At 34.3% G+C, this 21,607-nt stretch overlaps 1 protein-coding gene across 1 annotated transcript in view; it reads left to right on the top strand.

Annotated features, from left to right (window-relative positions):
- The window catches only part of LOC141529020 (uncharacterized), a 50,131-nt gene that overhangs the window by 2,837 nt on the left and 25,687 nt on the right, over positions 1–21,607 (top strand). The window contains 7 exon segments of the mRNA XM_074245354.1: positions 2,580–2,916; positions 5,050–5,481; positions 5,858–6,215; positions 6,462–6,842; positions 6,904–13,842; positions 13,845–19,982; positions 20,722–21,207. Of these exon segments, the coding sequence (XP_074101455.1) occupies positions 2,580–2,916; positions 5,050–5,481; positions 5,858–6,215; positions 6,462–6,842; positions 6,904–13,842; positions 13,845–19,982; positions 20,722–21,207 (15,071 nt within the window).

The following is a 21,607-nucleotide window of genomic DNA, read 5'->3' as shown; positions in this document are numbered from 1 at the left end:
AGAAGAATTCTTCTTGAATCAAAAATAGTTTCTTTAATCAAGTTAATTTTTTTAGGGTGTAACTAAAATAATTTAAAATTCCATTTATTCCTCTAAAAATATTAGTTAAAATTAAAATTATTTATTGCAATGACCTTACAGCTATTATGCATATATTCCGATAAAGCTCTCAACGCAACTTGATCTACGACACGATTCGTAAAGTCCGAATGAATAAAAGAGCCACCACAGACTATACTAGACACGGATGACGATTGAAAAGAAAAAGAAGAAGAAGAAGAAGAAGAAGAAGAAGAAATGAGATAGTTTCAAGAAATAAAGAGACAATAAAAAGAGAAGAAAGATGATTACGAAAGGGAGACTCGTGTGACGTATCTGAGCTTCTGTCGCTGTCGCAGCGACTAAATTCGACGATGTAGAATCTCAGATCTTAGTGATTGAAACGAGTAGCTGAAGCAGAGGAGAGCTGCCCCTCTACTTACAAGCCGAGAAAGAGAGCACCCGGGATAGATCTTCTCGGAGATGATCTAGGAATTCTCAGTTGTGGCTCAGCCAGATCGCCGATCATCGATATCCCTTTTATTTTATTTTTTTTTCTTTTTTTTCATTAAATTTTTATTTCTTCATCCTCGATTTTGTATCTGGGCTTAATATTTATATTCTTCTCGGTTTATTTTAAAAACAAAGTTATCTATTTAAATATTATTATCAATTCTTATTTCTCCCTTTATTTCACTTGCCTTGACATCTTCGTTATGTCAACTAACTGGGCGGTCTCGTTCTTATTTAAATGTGTGGGCGGCGTGCGCAGTAGTACGCTGGCGCGAAGCTAACCGATTGACTGACAGTCAAGCGGGGGTGACGAGGCCGGCTGATAACTTTTAAAATTATTTAATAATTCGCAAAACGGGTGTCTTGATTTGATAATTATTTCTTCTTTTTATTTTTGATTGCTTTGTTCTGATTTTATCGATGAAGAAAAATTCCGGACCGAAATATCTATTGTATGTTACGTAACTTGTTTTAATTTTTTTTAATGACTAAAGATGCAATGAATTTCTTTTTAGTTTATTAAAATGAAGAATGTGTTAATGAGTAGTGCAAATGAATCACCTGGATAGTTTTTTAAACTTTATATATCGAATGGTTGTGGGGCCAATTGAGTCGTTGATATGGGGAGTCAGTGCTGTAAGTGTGAAAAACAGAATAAAAATCAAAAGGTGACAGGATTTAAATTGGATTCTTCGAAATTTCGGTATGATTTCTTCTTTAGTTCAATTTTTATTTCTTCCCAATTATAATATAAAACCTAAAATATTCATTGTTTTTAAATTATATTTCTTCTCAATTTAAATCTCAAACCTCAAATATTTCTTCTTAATTTAATTGTTATTTCTTCCCAATTAAAATCTAAAATATTAATTTTTTAATTAATTTTCTTTTTCATTTCAATTAAAGTTAAAAATTTTAAATATTAATTTTTTTTTTTAATTCTATTTCTTCTCAATTAAAATCTTAAATCTTAAATATTATTTCTTCTTAATTCAATTTTTATTTCTTCTCAATTAAAATCTAAAATATTAATTTTTTTAATTAATATTCTATTTCTTCCCAATTAAAATTAAAAAATTAAACAATAAACTTCTTTAATTCAATTTTTATCTCTTCTAAATAAAAATCTTAATTTTTATATAATTAAATTTTCATTTCTTCCCAAAAAAAAAAAAAAAATTAAAAACATTTATTTCTTCACTAAATTTTCCATTTCTTCTCAATGAAAATAAAAAATCTAGTACATAAATTTTCAAAAATTCCATCGAAGCAAAATAAAGTTGATTTATTAACTGACATTTGTTGACAACGAGTAAAAAAATTCTTTGATGTTGAGAAGAGATTTATAGCTTCATTCAACTGCCGACAAATTTATCCGACTCTACAATAAATAAAAACTAATAATTACATTATTAAATATAAAATTTAGTCCATCAATTCAAATCAATAATACAGCAAGTACTTTGATGAAGATATATTGACGTATGTTGAAAGAAGAAATAGCCTGATTCAAGGGTAGACAATGACACGTTGCTCTAGAAGAGTATAAGCTTGTTGGCGAAGCTCCCTAGATTAGATTTTATTTTCTTTACCGGCAAGTTAGCCGAAATTCACAGTCAGATGTTGTGTGCTGTGTACTATGTGCTAAGTGTAACACAACTGTACACATTAGACCAGCAGACGATGGATGAACGAGCAGCTAGATCACCACTGCGCTAGAAATATCACGGACTACTAATATAAGGGACGAGGGGAATTATACTGCCGATGGTGCAATCGTGTTTCTTCACAGTGCATATAAACTTCAATGATCACGATCAATAATCAATAAATCACATGGCATATATTTATTATATACTTCTTCATTATAAAATAACTCTGTACAATTCTTATGAACATGTTTCTATAATTATACACAACCCTACTGCTTCTCTGTTGGTAGTTCTGCTTAACCAACACTTTATTAATAATTATGACGGTATTCTAAAATTATTCAGCTAATTTAATTGGAATAAAAAATTTTTCAGTTTCTGTGGAGACCAATTGATGCCCTCAGAGCGCTACAGTGTTCAGCCACGTGGAAATGTTGTCCAGTTAACGTTGAAACAGTCCCAGAAAGACGATACCGGTCACTACTCGTTGGTTGCCAAAAAATTGACGACTAATTACTCTGCTCTTAGTGACAGTAACGATATTAGCGTTCAAGGAGTTAGAAAAAAAATACGAATGAATATTCGCGAAGCCAGTGATGACCCTGAAGAGGGTGAACCTCCGATTTTCGTACGAAGGCTCACGGACTTGGCTGTTAAAGTTGGTACGAGGACGCGGTTTCTTGTTGAAATACGGAGCTCTTCAAGTCCAAAGGTAAGTCCTAAAAATAATTATGTTATTTTTGTAAAATTATGCTCAAAATAACAGGCTTCTGGTCATTTTTAGCATTTTTTTTTTTTTTTAATGAAGAAATAAGGAGGGAATGCAGTAAAAAAAATTTTCATCTAGTTTGATACAAATATTTGTGTTACTGATTGTTTTTACACAAACTAATGTTAATTCCACATTTTAGTGCGTTGAATCGACACGTAAGAATGTAAAATTCTCCATAATAGAGTATAATATTCGACACAAAAATTTTTACACTTTACACAATGATGAAAAATATTTTACAGTGAAGAAATTTAGAAAAAAATGGATTTATGATTTTTTTTTTAATTTTTAGAATGTAAAAAAATTACGAGTGAATGATTTTTAATTAAATTAATCCCTTTGAGGTAAAATTAATTCCAATAAGGATTTTATTTATATTATTAATTAAAAAAACCTTTTTTTTTTTTTAGTTTGATATAAATAAATTTTATTATTTAAAAAATTTGTATCAAAACTTTTTTGAAATTTTTGGAAAAAGCATTTTTTGATAAATTTTTAGTAATAATCAATTTTTTAAGAAATCCTAAAAATTGTAATATAAAACTTAATTTTAGTAACATTAAAATAATTAATTTTATTCAATAAAAGTAAATGATTTATTATTTTTAATTTTTTACGTTAAAATTTATCAATAAAAATTTTTAAAAAATAATCTTTGTGAAAATTTAATCCAATGTTTAAGTTGAAATTTTTAAAAATATAATTAATAATTATAAAGTTAAACTTCAGATAAATTTTTCAAAGTACTTGTTAAAAAAACTTAGTTTTTGCTAAATAAAAATTTACTTTTGTCTAAAAACTCTGTATTTAGATATTTTTGAAATTAAAATTCACATTTGCTCCGTTAGAAAAAAAAAACTCCAGATTTATTCAATATGCTTCTTAATTTTTTGACTCCGATATTCTAAGTGATGGGAGTAAAAATTGTATTTTTTATTTTTATTTCGCTTTAAATTAAAAAATCAAAAATCAAAAATGATCAAATGTCTCCTGACTTCAATCTAATTTAAAAAATATCTTGATGCCGACAAATTTTATAGTAATTAGCGATTTATCGGTAGAAATAAAGCTCAACATTTAAAATGTAATTGTTAATTTAAATTGAATAGACAGTGAATAAAATACCCGGAAGGCGAAGTTTGAAGAGTCACTGACATGCATAAATTTGGTCTAACGTTATATCCATAGAGCAGCACATTCTGAGTTGTTAGTGGTTGAAATCCGTGTGCATAACGAATTGCCGGTAGTATAGTACAGTAGTCTATGCGCCTGGGACAAATCTGTACCATACTATAATAATAATAAAAATAACAATAATAATAATATTATAATATAATGTATAAAGATAAATCGGCTTGTACGTGCATTTACGAGGTACATGAACTCTCTCCATAGTCTTCCGCATTGCTTGCGCCAATCGGGAAATGTTTGAGTCACAATGTAATCATTAGAATCTAATCTTGGCATGTAGCTGATCATTTTGCTGATAAATCTATAAATATAAATTTTATTCTTTTAAATTTTAAATTCATTATTGCTCTTTTGAAGAAATAATTATTGCGAAGAAATAAATATTATCGACTTCAAATAAGGCACCTTTGTTTTATTGTTCGTGTTAGATGAATAAATAATCATCAGATTGATTATTTTTATAATCTATTTTAAGAATTTAACAAGTATATTACTCAACTGAGAAGATATCTTTTTCTTCACTGATAAAAAAAATGACTTGATTGAAGAAAAATTTTTTCTTCAAATTTTTATTCTTGTTTTAAGTAATTTAATTTTTTTAACTCAAGAAATTCATTTTAGAATCAAAAAAATTAATTTTTTTAAAATAAAATATAAAATAAAAGCCCTAATTATTGACAGGGCCTAAATATTTTTAAACACCCTAAATTATTTTTAAATATATTTAATTATCTGTAAGAAGAATAACTATCATATAAATTTTTATTAATTAAAAAATTGAAAAAAATTACTGACAGTTCAAAATATTAAATATTAATTATTAAAAAAAATCATGAAGATATTTTTTTTATCAATGTTATTAATAAAAGTAAAATTTTGCAGGTAACATGGCACCGAAATGACCAACAGATCCAAGCTGGCTCAAGATTTTCCTTCGTTCACGAAGGGAACTTCTATTGCGTCGACGTAGCTCCGGTGATGGTCGAAGACCAGGGTCACTGGACCTGCATGGTGGAAAATGTATACGGAAGATCATCATGTGTGTCTTGTCTCAGCGTTATAGTGCCGAAAGCTTACAAGCGTCCGGAATTTGTCGAAGAACTTCGAGCGATCCTCACAGAAACTGGTACAGTATCGCTGGAGTGCAAAGTTATCGGGGTTCCAACGCCGGTTCTTAGGTGGTTCAAAGACAGCAAGGAGATTAAAGCTGGAGATGTTTTTGCGCTCACTGCTAATGCTGATGATCCGACATCTTTGGGGACTTATACGTGTCAAGCAGACAATTGTATGGGAACTGCATATTCTTCTTCCAAAGTTAGTCAATTTTTGTATATTATTGTAGCTTTACTCAGAAAAAAAAAGATGTCAAGCTAATTAATTTTTTTTTATTAAGATATAAGCTCATCCCGATGTTACACTCATCAAGAGCTTTCATTTGAGTACCCACATGCATTTTTATATTTTTTTCATATATACATATATATATATATATATATATATATATATATATATATATATATATATATATATATATATATATATGAAAAAAATATAAAAATGCATGTGGGTACTCAAATGAAAGCTCTTGATGAGTGTAACACCGGGATGAGCTTATATCTTTAAAAAAGTCAATATTGCTAGTAAATAATTAATTATAAATTATAAAACTCTGATGGAATGTTTGATATAGGTTCATGTGGTAGGAAGAGGAAGCAGAGAAGGTTCTTTAAAGCCTGCCGATACACTCAAACCTTCTGGACCTCTCCCAGTGTTCAGAAAAATTTTGAACGACGAATGTTGTAGAATCGGCGACACCATAACACTGACCTGTCAAGTCCAAGTTCCTCCCTGGCCCAAAGTGATCACTTGGTACAATAAAGAAGGCAAAGTAGAACCGAGCGAAAAATATCATGAAATAGAAGACGGGTTAGGAACTTACTCCATTGAAATACGCGGTGTTGAAGCTATGGATGAAGGCGAATGGAAATGCGTTGCTACCAGCGCTGAAAATGTTATGCAATTTACGACTTGCTATGTTGCAATGTCTGGTGAGATTAACATCGTAATTAAAAAAATTCTTGAACAAAAAAAAATTATTGTGAAAAGTTCGACAATTTTGAATTGAGAAGAAAAATTTTTGATCTGCTCTAAAAAAAAATAAAAAAATTAATTTGATTTAAGAAAAAAATTTTTTTTTGTTGGAGTAAATTTTACTTTTTCTAAAATTTTTTTCATCTTGATTCAAGACATTAAATTTTTTTCTGTCAATTTTTAATCCCAAATTTAATTTCCAGTCCCCAAAAACTACAGAATGCCTCGTTTCATGGAAAGTCTCAAAGCAGTTCTAACCGAAGAAGGACTCGTATCCTTTGAGTGCAAAGTCGTGGGATTCCCCACCCCATTTCTCAGATGGTTCAAAGATGGCCAAGAATTGAAGCCCGGGGATGTTTACCAGCTCACTGGGACCAATTCTTTAGGATCATACTGCTGCATTGCCCGAAACTGTATGGGCGAAACTAAAAGTACAGCGGAGCTCACCGTCGAGGACATTCAGAACCAGTTAAATGAAGAAGAGCGTCTTCAATTATTGAGTTTCAACCAAGTTCCTAAGTTTATCAAAGGTCTGCGGAGTTGTGAAGCGCGGATTCACGAAAATTTCACTTTTACCGTTCAAGGTAACTATTTAAAATTAAAAAATTAAATTTCTTCTTTAATCCTTCAAAAATTAATTTACAGTAACAGTATCTCCAAAACCGACCCTTTCATGGTTCCGCGACGACGAACTAATCATCGAAAGCGACAAATACAAAATAATCCAGGAAGTTTTGGGCAGTTGTCATCTGGAGATCCATAAATTAGAATTTTCCGACCAGGCCGAGTGGAAATGCATTGCAGAAAATGATTTCGGTCATAGCATAACTTCCTGCTTTTTAAAGCTAATAATCCCAAGGCACTTTAAGAAGCCTAAATTTTTGGAGAGCCTACGCGCCATTTTGTCGGAAGAAGGCGCTGTAAATCTAGAGTGCAAGGTTATCGGCGTGCCTCAGCCGGTATTGAAGTGGTACAAAGACGGCGCTGAGTTAAAGCCGGGGGATATTCACCGAATTATTTCCGGACAAGACGGAACATGTTGTTTGGGAACTTACACATGTGAAGCGACAAATTGTATGGGCTCAGTGAGCAGCTCAGCTTCACTTCTCGGCTTTGAGGACCGCGTTGCCGTAAAAAAAGAAGAAACACAAGAGCCAATTTCCCCGCCTTTGCACGAACTGGCAAGAAACCTTTCGCTTTCGACAATTCATGAAGAAAGAACTTCCCAATTGTACGACACGCCGCAAACAGATCACTCAATAACAATGGACGACCGCGGGGAAGTTTCTTTCAGCTTTGACGGCAAAGAAGTTTCTGTAAGTCTTTACGAGACTCCGGATCTTACGGAAGAAGAAGCGATACAGATTGTCGAGATGTACGCTGATCAATTGTCGGAACACATTACGGAAGGGAATATCATAGAGCTTCCTCCGATGAGGTTTATGAAAGAAACTTCAACTTCCGGGAATTTATTAATGGAAGCTGTTGTTATTGACGTCTCTTCTGATTACTTTGTCGCGGATGAAGAAGCTGATGACTTGCGAACAGAAGCAGATGTAGAAGATGTGTCTATCATGGATGACCAGATGCACAGTATTCTTTCTTCGTATTCTTCTCCACTCGCTGAACATTCGGGCGAGAGAACTCCGGTTGGTGAAAGAACACCGCCTTCAAGACCGCCCAGGAAGAAAGAAAGGTCTGGCAGCGCCTCGTCTAAGAGCGAGAAGAGTGAAAAGAGCCAGCACAAAGTTCTAGATTGGTCTGAAAGCTATCACAGCGCCAAAGAACCTTCCATGCAAGCCCAATTGTCGCTGCAGAGTCAAGACAGCGTTGATGCGTTTGCTGACGCTTTGTCTTCTGATGGATTGGCCAAAGTTTCGAGGGAGTATGACAGAGAAATAGCTGCGATTATAAATGAGACTGAAAGTGGAATTCATGATCCGGGATTTACTGAAGAAGTCTTTGCTGCTGCATTGAATGAATCATTGCAGGAGAAGAAGAAAAAGAAGAAACGTTCTAAAGCCGGCACTCCGATGTTGTCTTCTAAAACTAGCTCAGAAGACTCTTACACGGTTAATGCGGATGGAAATGAAGTTGGGAAGGGTAAAAGACGTGGAAGTAAAGACGGAAGAAAATGGGACCGTAAAGAAAGCGCGGGAAGCAATAGTAGTGTTAAAGAGAGAGGAAAGAAGGCTAGAAGCCGGGATGTGGAGAAAAGCTTGATGATTGAAGACATCAGAGTGGAAAGGAGCGAAGAATTTAAAACACCGGACTTGTTTAGTCAAGCTGAAATTAAGTATATTGATGAAGATGATAAATTTTCGACTGCTTCGTCGGCGTTTGCGACTGCTGGAGATGTTTCTGATAAATCTACTTCGAGAAGTCAGAAAGAACGGCTGTATGAAAGGCTGAGATGTCTCACGGTTCCTGTTCTTACTTTAAGAGACACTTTGATTGATTTGGAAGGTATTTTAACGACTTCAGTTTCTGATGATGAAAATTTAATCCAAGGGTTGATTATTGAGAAAATTGTTCGGCCTATTGAAGATCTTTGTGAGCAAATGTCTGTTATTGAGTCCAAAGCTGTCAAATCCGCTGGAGACAGATCTTTCAGCCAAGGAGTCAGGATTTCATTGCTGGATTCAATTGGCGGTCCTACTGAGGAACTGCTTCGTGGTATAGAATTGATAAAACGTCACAGAGGCAGAAATTCTGAAGATTTAAAGTCTGATTTGATTGTCTTGGAGTCACTTACTGACCCAGTTGATGAAATCCTTGCAGGATTGGCTAAGATTGAGCACGATTTAAGAAGCAAAGAAGGCGATGTTACGATAATTGAGCCCAAAAGGCCAATTGTTTTGGAACGGACATCTCGCGCTATTTGCCAACTGGGAGGTCATGTCGATGGACTGAGAAAAAATCTAAGATTGAATAGCTCACCAGAAATTGTCACTGTCACAGAAAGGCTTGAAGCTGTTTACAAGAACTTAAGTTCATTCATTTCTTCTTTGTCGCTGAATAAAGTTACCGGTGCTCTGGCAAGCAATGTTGATGTTCTCGTCGTAGAAACTTTGGTGAAACCTTTGGAAGTACTATCTCGAGCTCTGAATGAGCTTCTGACTTCTCAGGTTGTTGAAAGTCAAGTTATTAAGACTGATACTCTTCAAAAGTCTATTGCTGAGGTGAAAAACAAGTTGGAAACTTTGACTGTGGCTTTGGAGACTTATGAAGCAGAGTCTGGAGAACGGGGAGTCACTGAAGGAAGCCGTGAGCTGGTTGGGTACCTCAAGTGGACAATGGAGGACGCTTCGGATAAATTGGTGAAGCTGCAGAGGATTAATGAAGCTAAATTGCTTGATGATCTTGCGTCTGTTCCTACTTCTTCAGATGAAGAAGGGAAAGATCAGAATAAAATTACTTTTAAAGCTACAGAAATTGATAAAGAAGTTCATAAAAGTCTGCAAGACAACGGAGCTTTGGAAGAAGAAATAAAGATTCTTGAAGAAAAAATATTTGAGCGAAGTATTGATGAAGAAATCGAGTCCCAGTTCAAGGAAGAAATAACCGAGAATCTAGAAATTGTAGCAAAACAAGCTAAAGCTAAAGCTAAAGAATCGCACGCCTCAAAGCGCGCTAAGTACAGAAACAGAATGGTGTCAATAGATTCGATGATGCCGGAGCTTGATGAAAGCTTGCCTCTTCCCGAGATGCTGCTAGATCCTCTGATAGATGTCCAGGCTAAATTGAACGTTGCTTTGCGTCACTATGAAAATGAAGCTCCAAGTGATCAGACATCTCTGTCGATGACTGAATTATCAGGCTGTCTTATAGAACTCAGAGAGTCTGTAGCTTCAGCAGTACACGTAGCCACGACCTTGAACGTTCCGGATATCATCAACAGAATCGTAGAACTCAGAGAGCCACTGTTGGACCTGCAACTGGCGTTGGCGTCCGGAACTTCAGCGCAAGAATCTACTTTGATAGAAGAAAGCGCTCGGCCGTTAAATGAACTCAATGAAATAATTTCAGCAGTTATTAGGTCTTCTTCAACTTCGGAGGCTTCTCAAGTTATCTTGAACCAGGTTTCAAGAATGATGAGCGAGATACTTGAACAGCTTCCTGAAATACCGGACAAAAAGGAAGAAATGACGATGCCGGTGGTTAAAATGGTTCCTATTGCTCCGTCGGTAGAAGTAGAGCAGGCGGCTTTGGCGCTTGGTAGCGTCCATTACGCTCTATCTTCTGCGATAGAAAAGGTGGGAAGATATAGTCTCGCAATGGAAGACACTGATGGTAAAAATAAAACGGCTGCCGGTAAGTTAGTGTCCTCTATTGACGTACTAAGACAATCAATTGGAAATTTAGCAGTCACTATTTCTTCTCCGATGGTTCCTGAAGAAAAAGCTTTTGAGTACAACATTAGTTTGGCAGTTGAAGAACTTGGAAAGCTCCAAGAACCTTTGTTGAATTTACAAAAAGTCCTGCTCATTGAAAAACACGATCCTGAAGAAAGACATGTCTTGAATGACATTACAAGTCCTTTAAAAGCCTTAAAAGAAGCTATGTTAAAGATTACTAAAGAAAAACGGGCTTCTGTAGTTGATCTTCTTGAAGATGTTGAGAAAGATGTCGCTTTGGTCGCAATGGAAGCTCTGAAGAAAGCATTGGTCGGTAAAGTAGACACTGAAGAAAGTTCAGTTTCGGATTCAGCGCCTGGAGAAGTTCCAGGTATCATTTCCAAGTGTTTGGATCCGATTGAAAATTGGTTGTCGACGGCTCTGGAAAACACTAATGATGAAGAAAGTAATTCTTCGATTGTTCCGGTGATTGACGAGCTGAAGAAATGTTTGTTGAAGATTGTCATACAATCTTCTTACTCAGAACCGCCGAGTGACACTGCGTTGATAGAAAAATTTGCAGAATTAAAGGAGCCTTTGATGAAAGTCAGGGAAACTATTGCAGAGCATCATGATCCGGATGATGTTCAAGTTCTGGAGAATCTTGTCCAGCCGACGCAGCATTTGTTGCAGACGATTTTAGAAACTTCGACAATGTACAAAGCAACTAGTCTTCTTCAGCCGGTAATTGAAGTCTTAGAAGAGCTTGAAAATCAAATTTCGTTGTCAATAAAAATGGCGGAGTATGCTAAAGAGCTCAAAGGAGTTGTCAGTACGATAAAAGCGGATGAATTTGATGAAGCGGTTGAAAAAATGGAGTCTTGTTTGCTGACTGTAACAGCTGAAGCTCACGAAGTTGATGTTACGGAAGTTGAAGATATATCTAGGGAAGACTATACGGAAGAAATAAGCGATCAGAGGGATTATAAGGTTGCAGATGAAGAAGAAATCGTTGATGAAGGGTTGGAGATGTTTGAAGATGATAAACAAAAAGTTGGTGAAGAAGAAATGCAGCTTGATGATCTTCAAGTGAATTTAAGTGAAGAAAAGAATGAAGAAGCATTTAAAAGTCTTGTTGAAGCTACTAGTTTGGTTAAAGATGAAGAAATTTTGAAGCAAGAGATCCAAAAATCTCCAACCTTGCTCAGATCGGAAGAATTAGATCTTTGGACTTTGACAATATTGAATCCTCTTGATAATTTAGCTTCTTCAACGCTGGCTTTGGACAGATCAATAGATGAAAAAGTTCACGAACTTTTGTGCCGACCTTTGGATTCTTTGCACAAACAAATCGAACTTGTGGAGTCGCAGATAAATCGTCCGGCTGGTCAGTCACTTGAAAATGATGTAGAAACGATTATCGAAGGATTTTTGTCGCCTTTAAATCAAGTTGAAACAGCTCTTAAAATTGCAGCTACTGAAATTTGGCATGAAATTCCTTTGCAAGAAACTGTGAAGAAATATCTGCAAGATTTGGCAGAGTCTTCTTCTGACTTGTGTAAGCAATTGGATTCATTGAGAAGAAAATTAATTGCTGAGGCACCTGAACAAATTGTTCAAGTTCAAAAAACTGAGGCTTCATTAATAGAAACTATTTCTGCTGTTATTGTACCTTTGGAAGGTATTCAAGAGTTTATTGTAAAAATGTTAGCTGACAATTTGGCAAAAGAACAAATTGTTTTTCAAAGTAAGATTCAAGATCAGGATAATTTTAGCGATACTAATGAAACTGTTAGTAAGAAGGATATTACTGAAATATCTGCGGAATTAGATCAAGATGATAAATCGGATGGAGATATTAAGCATATTGAAAAAACTACCGCGAGACCTCTTGAGGAACTTATTGAGGCTATCGTTGACCCGGCTAGCGTTAGGCATTCTACCTCGCCGGATGAAATTGAAGAGATAGATGTCATTGGAGCTGGAGATGAGATTGAAAAAAACAAAGAAGAAATATTTAAATTTAAAGGGCAAAGCTCGGAACAATACAGAGAAGTTGTTGGGAATGTTGAGTCACAGAATGTTAGAGCTACTGAAAGTAAAGAAGAAATGTACCAGGAAGAAATGAAAGAATTGACTGTACAAAGTTGTCAAGAAGTTCAAGAATCCGTTTCTGAAGAAATTTCTTCTGATATTGTTCAGGATCTTCAAGGACATAAGCTTCAAGTTACTGAAGTTGAAACTCTTAAAGAAGTTATTCTTCAACAAGCTTCTGAGACACTTTTGACGCCAGTGACGGATTCGGGAGACTCTAACGAAGATATTAATGGTTTTAGTGTTCCAGAAGTTCTGGAACAAACTGCGAGAACGAAAGAAGACGATGTTATAGCTGGGGAAGAAATGGTTGAAAGTCATTTTGTAGAAAGTCAAGAAAATCGTGAAACAGCTTCTGAAATTACATTGAAAGAAGAAATAGAAGTTGTAAAAGAAGAAATAGAAGTTGTGAAAGAAGAAATAAGCAATGAAGAGCTTCTTAATAAAATTGAAGGAATTGTTAAAAGTGAACTTGACCGACAAAATGCTTTAGTACTTGAAAGTGAAGAATTAATAAATAATGTAAAAGTAGCGGTAGAAGAAATGATGACCAAGTATCCACAAATTTGTCAAGTTAATGTTTTTGAAGAAAGTGTTAGAGATGTTGTTGTAGAGGAGCTTCAAAAGATGAAGGGCTTCAAAGAAATTGAAAATACGGCAGTAGAATCTGATGAATTTACGGAAGAAAAGATAAAGGAAATTATTTATGATGAAATTTCTAAGGAAAAGGTAACGTTGGTTAAGAAGGAGCTTTTAGAGGATGTTAAAGCAAAGGTTCAACAGGTTCTTCAGGCACCAAAAGCAGCTCAGATGTCGAGTATAGAAGAGAGTATACGTGAAATAGTTATGGAGGAATTGCATAAGTTTGAAGCTAAAGAAAAAACTTCGGATGATTTAATAGAAAGTAAAGAAGTGATTGTTAAAGAAGAAATGAGTCAACAAGCTGCAGATGTTGTTGCTGTTGATATTACAGATGAAAAAGTTGATGAGCTTGTGATGAAAGAATTGCAAAAGCAGCGAGTGGAATTATCCGGAAATGATAAGCTTGTGGATTTAGTCAAAACTAAATTGCAGGAATTGGTTGTTATTTTGCCGGAAATTAGGGAAGAAATAGTATTAGAAGAGAAAATTAGAAATATTGTTGCTGAAGAAATGAAAAAGTAGATTTGGGAGTTGAGGGTGTGCAAGATAATTTGGTAAAAGCTGAAACGAGTGGTGCAGTAAGTCGAACGGAAGAAATTATTCAGCCGATTGTTGGAGAGAATTTTGAAGAAAAAGTAAAAGATATGATTGTCGATGAGTTCAAACGACAGGAATTTTATCCGATTGAGGATCCTCTTGTCAAAGAAATTAAGATAAAAGTTCAGGAGATTGTTTTATTGTCTTCTTGTTCGGCAGATGACGGAATTAAAGAAGAAATCCTTCGAGATATTGTTTCTGCAGAAGTTGAGAAATATGTTGCTGTCTTGAAGGATGTAGAGGATCTTTGTGAAGCTAAGCAATCTCAAGAAACTGCTGTGAAGGCTGGGATAGATAAGAAAGATGATATTAAAGAAGAAATCAAAGATTTGACAGGAATTGGTAAAGAAGAACAAGCTAAAACAGACATTCAAAAAGAGACGGAAGATATAAAACAGAAACAAGGTGTTTTGGAAAGTATTTTAGTATCTGAAGATATGATTAGAGAAGAACTAAAGAAGCAAGATCTCTATCCCGTTGAAGATCCTTTGGTTAAAGAAATCAAGGGTAAAATTGAAGAAGAAATTGTATTGTCTCCTTTTGTGCCTGAAGAAATGGTTAAAGAATTGATTTCTGCAGAAGTTAACAAACATGTTGCAGATTTGAAAGAAATTGAAGGCCTTGACAAGGCGAAGGAAATGTCTGTGGCATCGCAAGTTGATAAAAAAGAAGAAATTTCTTTAAATAAGGCTAAAATTGAGGAATCTGAAGATGTCAAGGATGTTAAGAGAGAAGAAATAAAAAGTTTAGGAATTTCTGATGATATGATTAGAGAGGAATTGAAGAAACAAGATCTTTATCCTGTTGAAGATCCTTTGGTTAAAGAAATAAAAGCTAAAGTTCAAGAGGAAATTTTGTTGTCTTCTCATACGACAGAAGAAAATATTCCTGAAGAAATGATTCGTGATTTGATATTAGTTGAAGTTGAAAAGTATGTAGGTCAAATAAAAGAAACTGAAAAATTTGGAAGTGCTCAAGAAAATTTAAGAAAAGATCAAGAAGCTTCGCTTCGGGAAGAAATTGAATCTAAGGAAGAAGCAGGAATTAGGGCTGAGGAGGATGAAGATAAAAATACTAAAAAAGAATCAGATGTATTGAAAGGATTAATTGTTTCTGAAGATATGATTAGAAATGAGTTGAAAAAGCAGCAGCTTTATCCAGTGGAAGATCCACTTGTCAAGGACATCAAAACTAAGGTCGAAGAAGTTATTTTTATGTCTTCCCACACTTTAGAAGAAATCATTCCGGATGAAATTATTCGAGACTTAATTTTAGTAGAAATTGAAAAGCATGTTGCTGAATTGAAGTATGATGACAGTATCAATGAAATTGAAGCAAAAGAGTCAATTAGTTTGCTTCAGAAAGAAAGTATTTCCAAAGAAGAAATAAAGGATTTGAAAGAAAAAGTTGAAGAAAGTGTTCAAGGAGATAAAACAGCATCTCAAAAACAGATTGTTGAACCAAAAGATATTTTAATGGAGGCTCAAGTGCTTGAACAAAGAGAAAATACGGCTATAGCTTCTCAATACACGATTTCTGAAGATAAAATTCATGAGTTGGTTGTTAGTGAATTGGATAAACAAAATGCTAAGTCGCTTGTTGACGATGAACTGAAAAACAAAATCACTTTAAAGATTCAGCAGTTGATCATTAGTCGTCCAGAAGTTGTTAAGGAAGATACAATTGAAAGTAGCGTTGGAGAAATTGTACAGGAAGAAATACAAAAGCAAGCAAAATTGGTGGAGACTCAAAAATTGGATTCAGCAAAATCTTTGGAAGTTTCGACAGAGGAAGGGAAGAAAATTTCTGAAGATGTTGTTCGTGACATCATTGTTGCGCATTTAAAAAAACAAAATCTTAATACTTCAGAAGAAGCTGATGTTTTGAACACAGTTGAAGAAAAAGCAGGAAATTTGATGTCCGAATGTCCGGAGATGTGTACAGTAGACGCAATTGAAGTAACTGTTGAAGAAATTGTGAGAAAAACCTTAACAGAAAGAGCTACTAGTCAGAAATTAGAAGTTCTGATTGTTCCATCGGAAACTCATGAAGAAGTTCCGGAAGAAACGATTCATGAAATGGTTATTGATGAAGTTCATAGAAATAATATTGAGCCTACTGAAGAGTACAGAATTATCGAGAGAATTGAAGCGAAAATACAGCAATTGATTCTTCTGCATCCGGAAATATCTGATTTGAATTTTCTTTCGGAAAAAGTTCATGATTTTGTGGAAGAAATCGTGGAGGAGGACAAAGCAGAGGTTGTTGAAATTGAGAATTTACTTCGCGCTGAAGAAGAAAAAAGAGAGATTGAAGTTTTGGAAATGCCATTGGTTCCTGAAATTGAAGAGATTGTAGAGGAAGAAATAGATGAACAAACAATCAAGTCTGAAGCAAAGGCTGATGTCCATGATTTAGAATCCAAAAAATCTGAACAGCAGGTTATTACTCTTGATAAAGAAGTATGTGAAGTACAAAAAGACAAAGAAGTTATTAAGGATGCTGCTGTTGAAGAAGAAAACAAAAATTCTCGAAGGGAAGAAAGGAAAGAGGCTGAAGAAATAATTGAAGTGTCTAAAGATAAAGTTCAGGAAGAAACACGAAAAATTGAAGAGACTGAAGATAAATATGGTGGAAAAATCGCCGGAGATATTTCTGAGAAGAAAATAGAGGAAGAAATGAAAGAAGTTAGTGATAATGATAAATTTGCTAAAGAAGAAAGCAAAAATGAATCTATTGAAGTTGTTAAGCAAACTGAAGTTGAAGAAATGTCAAAAGAGAAAGTAATTGAAAGTGAAGACAAGATTAAAGAGGCTAAAGAAGCTGATAAAGTTTCGGAAGAAATGGACCTAAAAAAGAAAGAAGAAATTAAAATAGGTGATCAGAAGAAAGAGAAAGTTCAAATTTTAAGAGTTCCTTCAGAAACTCATGCTCATGTTTCGGAAGAAATGGTTCATGAAATAGTTGTCGGAGAGATTCATAAATTGAATATTGAACCTTCGAAAGAAGACAATCTTATCAAAGCTGTCGAGTTTAAAGTTCAAGATTTAATTGCTCAGTTTCCAGAATTGTCTAAAGAAGAAATTATAGAAGAAAATGTAAAACACATTGTAGCGGAACAGCTACAAGAAGAGAAGGCAAAAGCTTCTGAATTTGACGAGACAATGGATAAAGCACAAGTACAAACAAAAGTAGAAGTTTTGCAAACTCCTGCGACGACTCAGATCCAAGTTCCGGAAGAAATGGTGCATGATTTAATAATTGAGGAGCTTCAGAAACAAGATGTACAAATGTCAGAAGAAAATAATTTAGTCAAGGCGATAGAAAGCAAAGTTAATGATTTGATTGCTCAACATCCGGAAATATCTAGAGAAGAAATAATTGAAGAAAGTGTTCGTGAAATAGTTACTGAAAAATTACAAGAGCATAAAGCTAATGTTTTAGAAGCTGAGAAGCTTGAAAGAGCTCAAGCTGATGAGCTGAAGAAAAAAGTTGAAGTGCTGAATGTACCTGCTTTGGGGCAGGTTGAGGTTCCGGAAGAAAATGTTCACGGTATGATTATTGAAGAATTTAATAAGCAGAATATTGAACCTCTGACTCATGAAAATCTTGTTAAGGCTGTTGAGGCTAAAATTAAAGATTTGATTGCTCAGCATCCTGATATTCGTAAGAGTGATGTGCTTGAAGAAAATGTGAGGGATATTATCACAGAAGTCTGGGCTGAGGAGCGAGCTAGCGTTGTTGAGCAGGAGAAACTTGCTGAGGCTAAGGAAGAAATTGTAAATAAAACAAAAGTTGAAGTACTTAGAATGCCTGATAAGCAACATGAAACTGCTCAGATTATTGAAGAAATTGATCGAGGTGTGGGTGTTAAGGATGCTTTGAAGGTAAAAAGAAAATCATCTGACAAAGGGGAAAAAGATGAGAAAAAGTCTCCTAAAGATGAATTAGAAAAAAGTGGGATCCAAGATGGGGAAGAAAATAAACGGGCCTCAGTTAAAAGTAAATCTAGAAAGTCTGAGGATAAAGGTGTTGAAGATAAGAATCGAGATTCTTTAAAGAAGAAACATTCTGAAGAATTGGGTGATAAAAATAAAGGAGAAAAGCGACGAACGTCTTTGAAAGAAAAGGCTGAAGATAATGGCGAAGATGTTGATAAAAAAAGACGAGAGTCTTTGAAAAAATCTGAAAAAACTGGAAATGAAGATATAGAGGGAAAAACTAGAAAAGAAGCTGAAAAAAAGAAGGAGATTGAAGAAAAGAATAGAGATTCTTTAAAGAAGAAACATTCTGAAGAATTGGGTGATAAAAATAAAGAAGAAAAGCGACGAACATCTTTGAAAGATAAAGATAATGATGTTGAAGAAAAAACTCGAGATTCTTTAAAGAAGAAGAAACAATCTGAAGAATCTGATGATAAAAGTAAAGATGTTGAAGAAAAAATACGAGCATCTTTGAAAGAAAAGCCTGAAGATAAGAAGAAAGATATTGAAGAAAAACAAGATTCTTTGAAAATAATTGAAGATAAAGATGTGGAGGAAAAAACTCGAAGTTCGTTGAAAAAGAAGTCTGTAAAGTCTGAAGATAAGGATAAAAATGAAGAAGAAGAAAAACGACGAACATCTTTGAAAGAAAAGGAAGAAAAATCTAAAGATAAGGATAAATTTGAAGAAGAAAAACGTCGAACATCTTTAAAAGAAAAAGTTGAGGATAGTTCTAAAGATTCTGAGAAAAAAAGACGAGAATCTTTGAAAAAATCTGAAAAGTCTGATGATAAAGGTAAAAATGTTGAAGAAAAAAGACGAAAATCTTTGAAGGAAAAGGATGAAAGCAATGATAAAGATGCTGATAAGAGACGAACTTCTTTAAAGAAGAAATCCGAAAAATCTGTCGACAATGATAAAGGTGTTGAAGAAAGGCGGCCGTCGCTTAAAATGAGATCTGAAGAAAAAGAAGATATAAAAGTTAAACAGCTAGATAGCCAAAAGACAGACAAGGAATCTAAAATCATCGATGCGCCTAAAGAAGAAAAGGAAAGACTTAAGGAAGATAGCATACTTCAATTAGACAAATCTGTTGTACAAAAGACTGATGAAAAATCACGAGATACCAAAGAAGAATATAGAAGAGTCACCGAAGACAATCAAGTAGCCGCAAAACAACCGGATTCGAAATTATTGAAGGCAAATATAGATTCAGAATTAGATTCTGAATTTTCTGAGTCTTCAGTATCAACTCTGAAGAATGTATCTACCAAAGAAAGATATAAGCGAAGTAATCCTCCGATGATAGAAATAGATTACGACGAATCGTCACCAAGAGAAGCTTCTTGGCGTTCAAATCTCTCAAGGAAGTATCGAGATTTGGAATCAATCGACCTTGATGATAAGAGTTTAGGCGTGTATTCTACAGACACCAGTCGGACGGCAGGAGTCTCCCATGGCCCGCGAGATCGTGGGAAGAAACCTTCCTTCTGCACAAAACTGACCGACAGAACTGCAGCCGAGAGTTCGAGAATAAAATTGACTTGCGCTGTTCTTGGAGAACCTGAGCCTGCAGTTTATTGGCTAAAAGACGGGAAGTTGCTACCGCCATCTAGTAACAGGCACGGAATTACGCTGGAAAACGGCATGGCGTCTTTAGAACTGTATACTGTAAGACCGTCAGACACTGGAGAATACTCTTGTATTGCGAGAAATCCTCACGGCCAAGCTTGTACTGAAGCTAAGCTGAAAGTTTACGCCGGGTATGAGCCAACTCCGACGACTCCAACGTTCACCAGGACCATCAAAGACACTTATCTTCGCGAAGAAAACACTCTTGTCCTCGAGTGCCGGGTCAGGGGTCAACCGACGCCTGCAATAACTTGGCTGAAGGACGGACAAGTTCTGGAAATAAGCGAGCGCTATCAGCAATGCGATTTGCCGGACGGACTTTGCCGATTGAAGATTTTTAATCCTGATTTTTATGACAGTGGTCTGTACACTTGTCGCGCGGAAAATGACACTAAATTGAGTGATCGAACGTCTCATTTAGTTGACTTTGAAGCTACAGGTGAGAAATAGATCGCTTTTTTTTTAATTATTTTATTTTTGATAAATTTTAAGGTTTTATTTAGTTAAAATAAAAATATAGGATTACAGAAAAATATGTTGTAAGAAGAAATTAGTTGAATTATATTATTAATAAATTAATTATATAATTAAGAAATTACATTGTATCTTGTCAACTAATGATATTTTTACATATCTAAGCTCATCTCGATGTTACACTCATCAAAAGCTTTCATTTAAGTACCCACATGGCATTTTTTATATATTTTATATATATATAGTATTTGTGAAATATATAAATATATAAAATATATGAAAAATTGATGTGGGTACTCAAATAAAAGGTCTCGATGAGTATAACATCGGAATGAGCTTATATCTTTAAAAATGTAAATGATTAAGAAATGACATTGTATCTAGTCAAATAATGATATTTTTACAAGTATAAACTCATCTTGATGTTACACTCATCGAGACCTTTCATTTGAGTACCCACATCAATTTTTCATATATTTTATATATTTATATATATTATGTATATGTATATATGAAAAATATATCAAAAATGCATGTTGGTACTCAAATGAAAGATCTCGATGAGTGTAACATCGGAATGAGCTTATAAAATTTTTTCACCACATATATATATATAGAGCAGAATAGCAAAAATAGTTATGAGATAGTAATGAGAATAATTGTCGAGTATGATCTTTAATTAATTTTTTTTCTGGTCCAATAAGGTCGGGCGGCACAAAGCAGCAGAAGTTGGCGTGGCAACAGTTACAACGATATTACAAGTACCGAAAAGGACACTGGAAGACCTCGTTTCTCTAGTTACTTGACAGATCACAGTGTACCGGTAGGTGGGACAATCGCACTCCAAGTCGAAGTCAAAGGAGTACCGCCACCCGACGTCACGTGGATGAGGGCTGACAAAAAAGGCAGCATTGCTGTTCCCAAAGCTCGAACTTTCGCCGACTCTGGTGTTTACACTTTAATTGTTCCTGATGCAACTGAGTATGAAACTGGTACCTATGTCTGCCGCGCGAGCAATTCTTATGGGCATGTTGATACTACTGCGACTATTGAAGTCGTGTCTGGATCTCTGGGAGACGGTGGGAAACCCGCTATGTTCGTTTCTAGGCCTCCTGATAAAGTTATTATTGTTGCTGTTGGGGAAGATGTTAGTGTGTCTTTTAGGACAAATGGGATTCCCAAACCTAAAGGTAGTTTTTTTTATAACTGTCTTAATATTTCAAAAAAAAAAAAAAATTAACTTGAATCAAATATCAAAATTATTTACTTAAATAAAATTTACTAGACTCAAAAATAATTTTTTAGTTTAAAAATTTTTCTGCTTGATTCAAGATTTTTTTTTTCTTGAATAAAATTATTTTTTTTTTTTTATCACAGTAATAAATTTCTTTGAATTTTTTGCTAAGGAAAAAAATTTTTTTTTATTAAAATTATTAAATTGAAATTTACTTAAACTAAAAAAAATTTCTTAGCTTTAGAATTTTTTTACTCAAATCAAGAAGATAAAATTCTTCAAAATTATTTACTTGATTCAAGTAAATTTTTTTTTCTGTGTATACATATTTATTTTTCGCTTTTAAGTTTTCTTCT

The sequence above is a fragment of the Cotesia typhae genome, unplaced genomic scaffold (assembly GCF_013202065.1).
Source record: "Cotesia typhae breed Kobodo isofemale line unplaced genomic scaffold, CoteBio_Ctyphae contig_44, whole genome shotgun sequence".
Classification (NCBI taxonomy): domain Eukaryota; kingdom Metazoa; phylum Arthropoda; class Insecta; order Hymenoptera; family Braconidae; genus Cotesia; species Cotesia typhae.
The sequence above is the reverse complement of the archived record's forward strand: the minus strand, read 5'-3'. Positions and strand labels throughout refer to the sequence as shown.